The sequence below is a fragment of the Hyperolius riggenbachi genome, chromosome 8 (assembly GCF_040937935.1).
Source record: "Hyperolius riggenbachi isolate aHypRig1 chromosome 8, aHypRig1.pri, whole genome shotgun sequence".
NCBI lineage: Eukaryota > Metazoa > Chordata > Amphibia > Anura > Hyperoliidae > Hyperolius > Hyperolius riggenbachi.
The window spans coordinates 251,747,485-251,762,123 of NC_090653.1; the positions used below are offsets into that span (position 1 = coordinate 251,747,485).

At 48.5% G+C, this 14,639-nt stretch overlaps 3 protein-coding genes across 15 annotated transcripts in view; 2 read left to right on the forward strand and 1 right to left on the reverse strand.

Moving 5' to 3' along the window:
• SLC38A5 (solute carrier family 38 member 5) overlaps positions 1 to 1,202 on the forward strand; it is a 152,845-nt gene extending 151,643 nt beyond the window's left edge. For all 3 annotated transcript variants that reach the window (XM_068248600.1, XM_068248601.1, XM_068248599.1), the window contains exon 17: positions 72 to 1,202. In XM_068248600.1, the coding sequence (XP_068104701.1) occupies positions 72 to 176 (105 nt within the window). In that variant the 3' untranslated portion in view covers positions 177 to 1,202. The remainder of the gene's footprint in view (positions 1 to 71) is intronic.
• The window catches only part of LOC137527742 (myosin-1B-like), a 469,182-nt gene that overhangs the window by 367,265 nt on the left and 87,278 nt on the right, over positions 1 to 14,639 (reverse strand). The gene's annotated exons all lie outside the window — the stretch shown is intronic.
• WAS (WASP actin nucleation promoting factor) overlaps positions 13,886 to 14,639 on the forward strand; it is a 52,821-nt gene continuing 52,067 nt past the window's right edge. Inside the window, exon 1 of the mRNA XM_068248602.1 lies at positions 13,886 to 14,049. Coding sequence (XP_068104703.1) covers positions 13,936 to 14,049 — 114 coding nt within the window. The 5' untranslated portion in view covers positions 13,886 to 13,935. The remainder of the gene's footprint in view (positions 14,050 to 14,639) is intronic.

The following is a 14,639-nucleotide window of genomic DNA, read 5'->3' on the forward strand; positions in this document are numbered from 1 at the left end:
AGCCGGCCTGAGTCATTCTTTGTAAGCCACGCCCCAGGATATCAGGTGACTTTGTTGTGTTCTTTCCGCAGGCTGCCATCTTTGCCTCCCTGGGCTTCGTCTTCATGATCATGAGTCTGAGTTTCATCATTGTGGACTGGGTGACGATAGGGAAAAGTAACGTCGGAGGACACTAACCCCGTCTTGGCCCCCTCTCCCACTGGATAAGGACATTAGGCCGGTTCTCCTGAGACCTGTTTAGACACGCCGGACAGGTCCGCTAACCACATCCAAGCTACAACGATTGCTCAACAATGCAAGTGGATGACGACTCAGGAGACGCCGCCTGACGGGAGAGAGGGGCTTCCAATTACTTCCGGACAAGACAATCTAAGCCAAATGTGCCCCCAAACCAAAAACCACCTGCCAGCTGCTGCACGAGGTCACTACAAAACCTGTTTGTGTTGCTTCCTTCTTGTTTTGTGTGTCGGTTATTTCACAACCTTCGATGTTTGTTTATTGACCAACAAGGAACACAAGTTTCCCCTGAGAATCCATGCATGCCAGGTCTTTCATCCCCTGAACTCTAACAAAACCAATGAATCACAGAGTATCTACCTCACGAGCCCTGTGAATCAGGGGTGTCTGTATCCGTCGCACTCAAGGGGTGGGATCATCTCGCTAAGAGAGGCCACAACCCAAGCAGAGCATTAATCCATGCTACACAGCATCGCTTAGCGATAGAGAGTATTTCCTTGAGTCCAAAAAACTGCCTTCATCGTCGTCCTTCACAGTTGTACAACCCGAAGCCGAATCACTACATTGCCCCTTCATGGGCTGTGAAATTTCTCCTTGAATTTATGGTTCCGGATGCCATATGCTGTAGGTTTTTGTTTTGTTTGTTTTGTTCAAGTGCCATGATCATGTGAAGGACGCGACGCCATCGTCAAAGCTTTGGTTGCAATATTTTTTGCCCGTTCCTAATGCAGCTCTTCTCATCTGTAAGAAGAATGGTGCTCTCTTGCTTGACAATCATCACGCCCTCCGTCTTGATCACTGTGAATACCTTCGGGACGGTTCTCCTGCGTAACACACTCCGGAACAGTTAAGTGTTACGAGAGCAGCTTTGGTTTACAGCATGGAGTGGAAAAGAGTATTTTAATAAAGTTTGGTTTACAACATGGATTGGAAAAAAGAGTATTTTAATAAAGATTAAACATGTGCTTGGTGGCTCTTTGTATGTTACTTGAAATGATGAATGGGTGCTTTTGGGCAAGGTTACCAGTGTCGGTTTTGTTATGATACCCTTAGGCCCGGTTAACACTGGCATCAAAAAACGGTTTATTCGCGGATCAGAAAGGAATGGATTCAATGTTAACCTATGGATCTGTTCACATCTGTCCTTTCGAACGGATCTGTTCCGCACGATACGCTGAACGGACCGCAACTTTCCTTCTGTAGCAATTTTTCCAGATCGCTGAGCCCAGCGGAACGGAGAATAAAGCTGAAGCCCTGCATTGGGGGCAATGAGAAAATGGAATGTTTCTTCACACAAGTGAAGAAACGGACCGTTCTAAACAGAAAGATATACTTTGGGGGTGAGGGTCCGGGGGGGGATGTGGGAAACAGAACAGAAGCAGCTGAACGGCAACGGAGTGATAACGGATCCGATCGACCGATGATCAGATCCGTTTTCACTGATCCGTTTGCCACATAATTGTGTGAACCAGGCCTTTCTACCCTCTCGTGTACCTTGTTTGGTGGTGATTTGGAGTTGAAAGTACTCACCAGACAGACTAGAGTTGGCCAGTTAAGCCGCAGGTAAAGGTCCGTACACACGCTAGGTAAAAGTTGGCACGCCCAATCAAGCAACATTCCTGGCATAAAGAAACTACAAGTAGTTTAAACAAAGTTGTCCACACATCGATATATCTCACATGACATGCGCATGCTCGGGAACAATGTCCTTCAAATGACTTTACGCACACCAGCTGACTTCACGATATCTGGCCAACAGTCTTCTGAGTTGGACCGGGCAGAATACCTGATATCGGTCGCTCATTGTTGTATAGTTGATTTTTTAACACGATTGTGGTCTGTTATGACAAAATCTGTTTGTCATAATTTTCAAATGACTTTTGTATGGCAAGTGTACAAGTCTTAAAGTGTACCTGTAACAAAAAAAATGCCCCTATGGGTACTCGTCTTTGAAGTGGGAAGCTTCTGGACCCTAAAGAGGCTTCCCCATCCTCCTCCGACCCAGTACTGGGACCACTAAAATTCCAATTATCAGCGCCTTGGGCAGGCGCAGTAGCTCCATCCCGCTTGGCTTTCTTTAGAAAAAGCCGGTCTGGATCCGGTCTGCACCACTGCTCAGGTGCGAGCCGTCTGTGCATACGCAGTAGCACAGACCCGATCGGGCTCGGCTATTTCCGCCACAGCCTGAGTGGGATGGAGCTAGCGGAGGGAGGTCGCACGTCAGGGTTCCCAGAGCAGAATCAAGAGGATGAAGAGGACGGAGGAAGCATCTTTAGGGTCCAGAGGCTTCCAGCTCCCGAGGTTAAGTACCCACTAAAGGAGATTTTTTGTTTTTACAGGTTAACTTTATTTCTCATTTACACACAGCTTGGAATTGGGCAGTCAAACTTCTTGTCAATTTTGACTTGGCCGTTTCCGAGACATGTAAATTTTACACTGAATTTGCATGCGAGCCGGAAATGATTAGCATCCCAATGACCCTGTTAGATTACACTAAACAAGAGCAATTCTATGATGTCACAGCACAGTATACTATGCAAATTACAATGCTATGATCAAACAATGGTGAAGAGGCACCCAGGATAAATAAAACTGCATTAAGAACACAATAAAAAAAAAGAAAAAAAAAGGGAGGTGCCTTACCTCTCCAATGACGCTAACAAGGACAAACAACAATAAAGATTTTTATTTTGCACAGGAAACGGGTTTCGTAGGGGCTCACCCACTTCCTCAGGCCCGTGAAAGTGCCTAAAAAAGTGAGAGGCTCTCAGACAATCACTCCACCCCCTGCATGCTCATGTGACCAAAGAGAGATTAATTTACACAGACAGTATATAAACAGGCAGTAGGTGGTTGGTGTGGACCCATGTGCTAATAAAACAGGTAGTTTAATGCTAAACTAATAGTGTTCTTTTAAATGCATGTACAAAGTACATTGGAGCAAGGGCTTTAGACTCCAAGCAAAGATAAATATAAAGATATAGCTCCCAGCTGTCCCTCTTTTGGCGAGACAGTCCCTCTTTGGGAACCAAATCCCTCTGTCCCTCTTTCCTCCCTTTGTCCCTCTTTCAGCACTAATACAGATCAGTACAGATCGACATATGTAAATATATGTGTTTGACTATAAACTTTATTCCCATCAATTAACCACTTGCCGACCGCCTTAAGCTGATGGGCGGCGGCAAGGGCTGGGCCCAAACGACCGCAATACGCCCATCGGTGGCGGGCGTGGTTATGCGGCGATCGCGTCATTCGAGACGCGATCAGCCGCAGGCGACAGGCTCTGTCCCCCTCGCGCAGTAACCCGCCGGCCATTCGGAAGCGCCGGCGTGTTACTAGCTACCGGATCGCCGCCATACAAGCGTATAATACGCTTTGTAATGTATACAAAGCGTATTATACTGGCTGCCTCCTGCCCTGGTGGTCCCAGTGATCGAGGGACCACCAGGGCAGACTGCAGCCACGCAGGTAAGCACCCAAGCACACAAGCACACTGATCTCCCCCCCCCCCCTTCCCTCTGATCGCCCACGGCATCCTCAGACCCCCCCCCCCCCCCGCCCACCCCTCAGACCCCTGTTTGCACCCAATCACCCCCCTAATCACCCATCAATCACTCCCTGTCACTATCTGTCAGCGCTATTTTTTTAACTAGTCCCTAAACTGCCCCCTGGGGGCTCCTGATCACCCCCCCCCCCACACACACTCTCAGATCCTCCCCAGACCCCCCCTCCTGTGTACTGTATACATCTATCCTCCCCTGTAATCACCTGTCAATCACCTGTCATTCTCCCGTCAATCACCCGTCAATCACCACCTGTCACTGCCACTTATCAGATCAGACCCTAACCTGCCTCTTACGGGCATCTGATCACCCTCCCACACCATCAGATCGCCCGCAGACCTACCCTCAGATCACCTCCAAAGTGCATTGTTTACATCTGTTCTGCCATCTAATCACCCACTGATCACCCATCAATCACCCCCTGTCACTGCTACCCATCAGATCAGACCCCTATCTGCCCCTAGGGCACCCAATCACCCGCCCACACCCTCAGAACGACCTCAGACCCCCCCCCCCAGAACTCCCCACCCCTGTGTACTGTATACATATATTCTCCCCTGTAATCACCTGTCAATCACCCGCCAATCACCCCGTCACCGCCTGTCACTGCCTCCCATCAGATCAGAACCTAACCTGCCGCTTACGGGCATTTGATCACCCTCCCACACCATCAGATCACCCGCATACCTACCCTCAGATCACCTCCAAAGTGCATTGTTTACATCTGTTCTGCCATCTAATCACCCACTGATCACCCATAAATCATCCCCTGTCACTGCTACCCATCAGATCAGACCCTAATCTGCCCCTTGGGCACCCAATCACCCGCCCACACCCTGAGATCGCCCTCAGCCCTGATCACCCGCTAGTGCATTGCTTGCATTTATTCCCCCCTCTAATCACACCTTGAGACACCCATCAATCATCTCCTGTCACCCCCTAGCACACCTACCCATCAGATCAGGCCCAAATTTGCCCCGTGTGGGCTCCTGATCACTCGGCCAAACCCTCAGATCCCCCTCAGACCCAATTCCTATCACCTCCCCAGTGCATTGATTGCATCTATTTTCCTCTCTAGCCACCCCCAGAGACACCCATCAATCACCTCCTGTCACCCCCCCCCCCCCAGCACTCCTATCCATCAGATCAGGCCCAATACAACCTGTCATCTACGAGGCCACCCTGCTTATGACCGGTTCCACAAAATTCACCCCCTCATAGACCACCTGTCATCAAAATTTGCAGATGCTTATACCCCTGAACAGTCATTTTGAGACATTTGGTTTCCAGACTACTCACGGTTTTGGGCCGTAAAATGTCAGGGCAGTATAGGAACCGCACAAGTACCCCATTTTAGAAAAAAGACACCCCAAGGTATTCCGTTAGGTGTATGGTGAGTTCATAGAAGATTTTATTTTTTGTATCAGTTAGCAGAAATTGATTTTTATTGTTTTTTTTTCACAAAGTGTCATTCTCCGCTAACTTGTGACAAAAAATAAAATCTTCTATGAACTCACCATACTCCTAACGGAATACCTTGGGGTGTCTTCTTTCTAAAATGGGGTCATTTGTGGGGTTCCTATACTGCCCTGGCATTTTAGGGACCCTAAACCATGAGGAGTAGTCTTGAAACCAAATGTCTCAAAATGATCTGTGAAATCCTAAAGGTACTCATTGGACTTTGGGCCCCTTAGCGCAGTTAGGGTGCAAAAAAGTGCCACACGTGGTATCGCTGTACTCAGGAGAAGTAGAATAATGTGTTTTGGGGTATATTTTTACACATACCCATGCTGTGGACTATGGACAAAACATACCAATAGACAATTGTGTGTAAAAAAAAATCAAAACATTGTCATTTACAGAGATATTTCTCCCACCCAGCATGGGTATGTGTAAAAATACACCCCAAAACACATTATACTACTTCTCCTGAGTACGGCAATACCACACGTGTGGCACTTTTTTGCAGCCTAACTGCGCTAAGGGGCCCAAAGTCCAATGAGCACCTTTAGGCTTACAATTTAGCACCCCCCTAAATGCCAGGACAGTAAACAAACCCCACAAATGACCCCATTTTGGAAAGTAGACACTTCAAGGTATTCAGAGAGGGGCATGGTGAGTCCGTGGCAGATTTCATTTTTTTTTTGTCACAAGTTAGCAGAAATGGAAACTTTTTTTTTTGTCTCAAAGTGTCATTTTCCGCTAACTTGTGGCAAAAAATATAATCTTCTATGAACTCACCATGCCTCTCAGTGAATACTTTGGGATGTCTTCTTTCCAAAATGGGGTCATTTGGGGGGTCTTTATACTATTCTGGAATTTTAGCACCTCATGAAACCTGACAGGTGCTCAGAAAAGTCAGAGATGCTTCAAAATGGGAAAATTCACTTTTGGCACCATAGTTTGTAAACGCTATAACTTTTACCCAAACCAATAAATATACACTGAATGGATTTTTTTTATGAAAGACATGTAGCACAATACATTTGGACAAAAATGTATACAGAAATTTTACTTTATTTGAAAAATGTCAGCACAGAAAGTAAAAAAAAAATCATTTTTTTGACAAAATTCATGTCTTTTTTGATGAATATAATAAAAACAAAAACTCGCAGCAGCAATCAAATAGTACCAAAAGAAAGCTGTATTAGTGACAAGAAAAGGAGGTAAAATTCATTTAGATAGTAGGTTGTATGACCGGGCAATAAACCGTGAAAGCTGCAGTGGTCTGAATGGAGAAAAAGAGAACCAGAGATGAAGCACCCTCTTGTATTTTACCTTAGGGCTCTTTCACATTAGGGCAGACTTTGTGCGTTAACGCAAACGGAAGCCGTTTGCGTTAACCAAGGTAAGATAAAAGTCCATAGACTTTCATTTTACCTTTCACACTCGACGCTGCGTTTCGATGCGTTGCGGTTCCGACGCACCCGGCCGCAGTTTTTCCTCCAACGCACCCGCGAGCCGGCGTTTTCCATCGGGTTTAATTACCAGCTACCGCTGCTGATTGCGTCGCACCGCAGATACCTGACAACACGCCGCAGGCAGACAACGCGTGCAGGAGAACGGCTCCTGTTCGCGTTGTCTGATGTGAAAGAGCCCTTATAAATCAGTGGGAACATGACAGTAAATACCTAATCTGCTCTTTTTTTCATTGTTCTCTGTTTAATCTGACTGTTATCACCTCTGATAAGAATCCCAGACTGAGCACTCAGTCTAGCTTTGCTACGGAAACATTATAGCTGAGTCTGTCTTCTCTGGTGTCTTTTCAAGCCCAAGCCTGCCCCCTTGTGGCTCTGCTATAATGACTCAGGTAAAATTATTCCCTGCAAAGCCAGACTGAATGCTCAGTCCAGGATTCTTATTACAGCTGATAACAGACACTTTTAGCAGTGAGAATAAAACAGAGAGCATGGTAAGTGTTTTCTCTAATGTTCTTACTGATATATATGGTAAAATACACAAGGGTGCTTCGTCTCTGGTTCCCTTTAAGGGGCGAAAAGTCTGGGGTCCTGAGGTGGTTACATTTACTGTATTTTTTGTACTATAAGACACCATGGATATACAAAACCCGATGCGTCTATGGTCCAGGGGAATCTTGTAGATGTTCTCCCCCAATTATTGTGACCTTCTCCTGTCCCCCAATTATTGTGACCTCCTCCTGTCACCCTCCGTATCTGCCTCTTGTCCCCCTCGTTGTCCGCCTCCTTCGTGTCCCCGTTGTCCTGCACTCCTCCTGTGTAATAGTAGTGGGTAGTGGGTGTGAAGACACCTTCTAAAAAGAGACACAGGAGACAAAAAACGGGAGCCCAATGGTGTAGTATGTAGAAACAGGTTGGTAGATGTATAAGAAAAATGTCTACTCACAAAGGTGGGTTGCAGAAGGGCAACCGACCACAGGAAGCAGGTGGAGACAATTAACCCGACTCCACTCGGGGTGGTCACTGGGGACCTGGTGTGGTCGCACTCCTTAGGAAAAGAAAAGGGGACAGATATCCACCGCGGTGTTTAACCGCGTGTGTTCTGTCACCACCCCTCACACAGGGAATGTGTAGGGGTTGAGATGCACTATATGGTTGAAAGAGGCGCCCAGGTTGTAGATAAAAGCGTTTAAAAGCAGTTTAAAACCGGAAAAAGGTTTGAGGTTGCTTACCTCAATGATGACAAATCTTTGCATAAAGATTTGTCATCATTGGCTCCCTTAGCTCACTATCCTATTTGGCTTGGCACTGCTATAGGCCTGAGGAAGCGGGCTTAGACCCGCGAAACGCGTCACCAACTGTGCTACCAATAAAATCTTTTGTTTATGCAAAGATTTCTCATCATTGCAACCTCAAACCTTTTTCCAGTTTTAAACTGCTTTTAAACGCTTTTATCTACAACCTGGGCGCCTCTTTCAACCATATAGTGCCTCCTTTGTAATGTAATTAGCGGCGGTAGCCACAGGTATCACTCACCTCATCCTGGGTGCACGCGGCGATCAGCTGCTGTCCCCCTCCATGTCCCTGGTGTCATCCTCCATGGCCTCGGACTCCTGCTCCGCTCCCACTCTGCAAATGTAATTAGTGGCAGGAGTTGCGGGCATCACTCACCTCATTCTGTGAGCCTGCGTTGATCGGCTGCTTCTCACTCCTCCCCCCCTAGTGTCGACACTTCCTGGTCGCGTCATGACACACGCAACTGGCACTGGAGGAAGGAGTGACATCCAGAAGCAGCTGATCACAGCATAACACTAACCTTAACCCCCTTACACCCAGGGCCGGTTCAAGTAACAATTGGGCCCTAGGGCAAAATTAGCCTGGGGGCCCCCCCAACAGACACCCCCGACCAAAAAGCGTCACTAAGGGCCCTTTGTTGCAGCCAAATTTCCCTCCTGGGCCTCTGAGCTGGCTGCTGACCCTCCCCCAATCACCTCCTAACTTAACTGTGCTCCCTAGGACCTCTGCAGTGTCTATGTCAGTGTAGTGTCTCACCTGCCCGCCAGCACAGATGAAACGCTACTCTGCCAAAGACTCTGCAGAGTCCCTGGGGAGCAGTGGTTACGTTGGGGGAGGGACACCTTGGGGGCCCCTACAGGCTCTGGGGCCCTGGGGCAATTGCCCATTTTTTCCTTTGGTAGCTCCGGCCCTGCTTACACCTAACCCTTAACTCTATCGCAACGCCTAACTCTTTAAGTGTACCTGAGACAAAAAGCGCCTCAGGTACCATACATACCTGGGGCTTCCTTAAAGTGAACCTAAAGTGAACCAAAAAAAATGAGATCAACTCACCTCGGGCTTCCCTCAGCCCCCTGCAGACGATCGGTGCCCTCGCAGCCCCGCTCAGATGCTTCTGCACCCGCTGGCGACGACTTCCGGTTTCGCCGTCACCGGCCGCTCAGATGCTATTGCACCCGCCGGCAAACACTTCCGGTTTGGCCGTCACCGGCCGACAGGCATGGGAACGCGAGTGATTGTTCGCGTTCCCAGCCTGTATAGCGCCCCCTATGCTGCTATTGCGACCTCCTGGCCACAATAGCAGCATAGGGGGCGATATACAGGCTGGGAACGCGAAGAATCACTCGCGTTCCCATGCCTGTCGGCCGGTGACGGCCAAACCGGAAGTGTTTGCCGGCGGGTGCAATAGCATCTGAGCGGGGCTGCGAGGGCACCGATCGTCTGCAGGGGGCTGAGGGAAGCCCCAGGTGAGTTAATCTCATTTTTTTTTGGTTCACTTTAGGTTCACTTTAAGCCCCCTTGAGGCCACTTGTCCCTCACTGGCTTCCCGGACGGCTCCTGTCCCCCACAATTCGGCCCGAAAACTTGGCTCGAGTTGTCCATCGTGCATGCGCAGCTCGGCCACAGAAGCACACTAGTCACGCTTGCATGTCCGTGAGCATTCTGCATATGTGCAGTACTACTGCGCAAGTGCAGAACACTCCCAGCCACGGGGGCAGGATGGGGGAGCGCATGCGTGGTGAAGCAGGACTCGGTCAAGCTTTCGGGCTGAATTACGGGGTCAGGAGCTACCCGGAGAGACGGCGAGGGACTGAGCGGCATCAAGGGGGCTTAAGGAAGCCCCAGGTAAGTATGTAACCTGAGACGCTTCTCATCTCAGGATCTCTTTAAGGCCCCCACACGCCTAACCCTCAAAACTCCCACACACCTAACCCTTAAAGAGACACTGTAACGAGTAATTTAACGGAGGTAAATTTTTACATCGCCGCCGCTCCGGGAGAGTTTTCGCCGCCACCGTGGGACCGAGGAGGATGGGGGAAGCCTCAATAGGATCTGGAGGCTTCCCCCACCCGAGGTGAGTACCCTCCAGGGGACGTTTTTTCGTTACAGATTTTCTTTAAGTCCCCCGACACACACACCTAACCTTTGAGATTCCCGCCCACGCCTAACCCAAGACTCCCTCCCCGCACACCTAAACCTTAAAATGCCCCCACACACACACATACCTAACCCTTAAGAAACCCCCCAAGTCTTACGCAGTGAGGAGTAAGCACCCGCTATCTGTCAGGCACCTACATTTCCCCCTCAATGCCGATATTTTAATGGCTGCGTGCTCATATCCGGTGCACTGCGTCCAAATGTAACCGTATGCGCCACCATGCTAAATTACATTAGCGGCATACCAGTGCTCAAATTTTATCGCAACTTAATTGCCGTGACCAGCTGGATCCACATACCCGTGCGTTGTCCATACCATTCCTCATTCCCCCTCAGATCTCCATAATCACGCCTTGGAAATGTTGGGCTAAAGACCATATTTCAAAAGTTCCTTTGGAGGTCTGATCGGTGGCCATTATTGTTTCCTAATTCCAAACTATCTGAACATTGAAAGTATCACAACCAAGACATACAAAATGACTACAATGAAACATACAAATATCCCTTCATTGAGTCCCTACTGTCTTGTCCTCTCTTATATAAGATGCACTATTTATAACAAAAAATTTAAAAACAACGTAAAATAAGTACGTACCAGTTATACTCGACTACAAAGCCCCTGTTGGGCAATGCCAATTTCCTACCCCACCTTTTTCCTTGTTATCCCTGTTCTTAAATTTAATTAGTATTTATCAGACTCATATGTTTATAGATTTGGGTTATTTCAAGAATCCCCTAAGTTATCTATACATAATAAACATGCCAAGAAGTAAACTACTGAATAGCTCTACATATATAGCTTTATAGTTGTGTTTTTTTGTTTTTGTTTTTTTCAGTGAGTTAGTTCTATACATTAGTATTGTATTTTGGATGTGAATGCTGGGTACTTAGCAGGGCGTCCCCCAGTATCCCAGCAGGTCCTGCTCCACACTCAACATAACAATTGAACCAACTAACTCTGATCCTTATGTTAAAATACAACAGCTATTGGGTATTTACTTAACAAATATGTACAATTGCAACTGATTATATCAATATTCATGAGAAGATGTAATATGTCTGTAATATTTCTGTTATTATTCTTGTAGACCTATTGTTACATAGACCTGTCTAAATCTGTCATAAAATGTAATAATTTATGATACATGCTGATGATGCCTTATGTTGGCAATGTTATTTTTGTTGAAAAATCCAATAAAAATTACCTTGACTAAAGACCATATTTCAGACAGGAAGAGGCGGTCTTGCTGCAATGTTTCCTCCCATCACCATCCCATTTCCCTCCTCTTTACAGCCCCATTCACTCCCCTTAGGACTTCCAAAGGCTCCCAGGGCTGGATCGGTGGTCCTCAAGAAGGACGGGAAGCATCTGGAGGATCCAGAGCCTTCCCTTTACCAAGGTTAGTATCTGACTTTTTTTAAACTTACAGGTTTACGTTAAAGGACAACTGAAGTGAGAGGGCTATGAAGGCTGTCCTATTTTTGTCCTTTTAAAGAGAGCATGTGGTGGGCTCATAAAATGTATGCTACCTGATCCGATGGGCTGAGCGGATCAGGTAGCCACCAAAACCGCTGCTCTACGCTGCTCCTGTGGCGTGACCTTTCATAACCTCTGGGTCACGACGCTGAAAGGAGAGATTGATTCTCTCTCACAGCATGAGGGGAGGTGGGGGAGCGGCAAGGGGCACGGCCAGGGAGAGAAAGCTGCCCAATGGCAGCTCTGGAAACCCTGCAGGAACGCCCCTAGGCTCCCAGGGCTGGATCGGTGGTCCTCAAGAAGGACGGGAAGCATCTGGAGGATCCAGAGCCTTCCCTTTACCAAGGTTAGTATCTGACTTTTTTTAAACTTACAGGTTTACGTTAAAGGACAACTGAAGTGAGAGGGCTATGAAGGCTGTCCTATTTTTGTCCTTTTAAAGAGAGCATGTGGTGGGCTCATAAAATGTATGCTACCTGATCCGATGGGCTGAGCGGATCAGGTAGCCACCAAAACCGCTGCTCTACGCTGCTCCTGTGGCGTGACCTTTCATAACCTCTGGGTCACGACGCTGAAAGGAGAGATTGATTCTCTCTCACAGCATGAGGGGAGGTGGGGGAGCGGCAAGGGGCACGGCCAGGGAGAGAAAGCTGCCCAATGGCAGCTCTGGAAACCCTGCAGGAACGCCCCTAGGCTCCCAGGGCTGGATCGGTGGTCCTCAAGAAGGACGGGAAGCATCTGGAGGATCCAGAGCCTTCCCTTTACCAAGGTTAGTATCTGACTTTTTTTAAACTTACAGGTTTACGTTAAAGGACAACTGAAGTGAGAGGGCTATGAAGGCTGTCCTATTTTTGTCCTTTTAAAGAGAGCATGTGGTGGGCTCATAAAATGTATGCTACCTGATCCGATGGGCTGAGCGGATCAGGTAGCCACCAAAACCGCTGCTCTACGCTGCTCCTGTGGCGTGACCTTTCATAACCTCTGGGTCACGACGCTGAAAGGAGAGATTGATTCTCTCTCACAGCATGAGGGGAGGTGAGGGAGCGGCAAGGGGCACGGCCAGGGAGAGAAAGCTGCCCAATGGCAGCTCTGGAAACCCTGCAGGAACGCCCCTAGCGGGTATTTTGAACAGGGAATTCCTCTCCTCTGTTTACCTCCGAGATATCGACAAATATTGTCGCTAATTTCGGGGGGCTATAGCACGGCAGTGGGGGGGGGGGGGAGGCAGGGAGCAGTGGTGTGGGGATACAGAGGCATGTCATGAGGCAGAGAACATGCCTCTGTGTCCCATCTGCCCCCCAAGGTACCGCCACGGGTTCTCTTTAACCCTCCTGGCGGTCTATTAAAAACCGCCAGAGGGCAGCGCAGCAGTTTTTTTTTTTTTAATCATGTAGCGAGCCTAGGGCCTGTGCAGCGGCATCCCCCCACCCGCTTCGATCGCCTCCGGCGATCTGCGATCAGGAAATACCGTTCAAAGAACGGGATTTACTGGAGGGCTTTCCCCATCATCATCGACGTCATGACATCATCGGGAGTCTGATAGGCGAGGCTGCGCAAGGGGTCTGGGGTCTGGGCGCGGCGGATAGCGGCGAATCAGCGCGGAGCGGCGGCAATCGGTGTGCTCACGCAGCTAGCTAAGTGCTAGCTGCATGCAGCAAAAAATAAAATTATGCAAATTGGCCCAGCAGGGCCTGAGAAATCCTCCTGCGCGGCTTACCCCAAACGTACCGCCAGGAAGGTTAAGCAATATCAGTTGCCTGGCAGCCCTGCTGATCCTCTGCCTCTAATACTTTTATCCATTGACCCTGAACAAGCATGCAGCAGATCAGGTGCTTTTGACATTATTGTCACATCTGACAAGATTAGCTGCATGCTTATTTCTGGTGTGATTCAGACACTACTGCAGCCAAATAGACCAGCAGGGCTGCCAGGCAACTGGTATTGTTTAAAAGAAAATAAATATGGCAGCCACCATATGCCACTCACGTCAATTGTCCTTTAAGCAAAGATTGGTCTATATTCACTACCAAATATCACTGCTGGTACTGTGCTATGTAAGAGCCTCCAATGTTGCAGGATTGGGGTATTGCACATAGCAGATCCCGCAACACATAGGTGGGCATATAAAAAGTAAATACAGGAGTACAAGTTCCCTCCCCTCCCCCAACACAGTCTTCGTACTCTGGACTGCTGGTGGTTTTCAGCTTCCGTTCTGCTTCTATCTGTTCTATGAGGAAGTTCTCTTTTTCTGACTTTGCACTTACAGCAAGAGACACAGAGCTCAGCCATGAGCAGAGGGGCAGCCAAGGCTGCAGGCCGCACCCAGGACAATGTCCCCTCCGTGCTTCTCCTGCCACCGGAGAACCAGAAGGTGTTCCAGCTGCTGGGGAGGAAGTGTACGGTAAGATGCGCGGCGGGTGGCTGAGCGTTCCAAGCTGGCAGACTGGCAGTGCTATAGACAAACTAATAAGAGGAAGGTGTCCAATCAGGCCTAGTCAACAACAGATGCAACTAAAGACCTCCGAGCAGCTCCTGCGGGGACATCATAAGTGGCCCAACAAACCTGGACCCCTATGCAATTCACTTTTTCTCCTGAGTTTCCTCCAAGGAGATCATTTTTCATCTTCTCTTTAAAATAACCTTTCAGCTCTTTGAATAATGTTGATAGTATTTTTTTAACTACTTTTTAGTACTTTTTCAGTTGCAGAGTATTTTCTTGCTTGCTGGTGGCTTAACTACTTAACGTCCGCTCCACGCCGACTGGCGTGAGCGGAGTGGCAGCCCCAGGACCACTCCACGGCAATTGGCATGGAGTCCTAGGGGCGGGGATTGCAGGCGATCGCACTCCGTCATCAGCCTCCTGCCGCTAGGAGACTGTTAGACGGCGAAATCGTCTATTTACGTGGTACAGTGCTGCGATCTACGGCGGCGCTATACTGGGGACAGCTGTGTGAAGCTGAAACCTATGACAGCAAATCGTGCTGGGGAGGG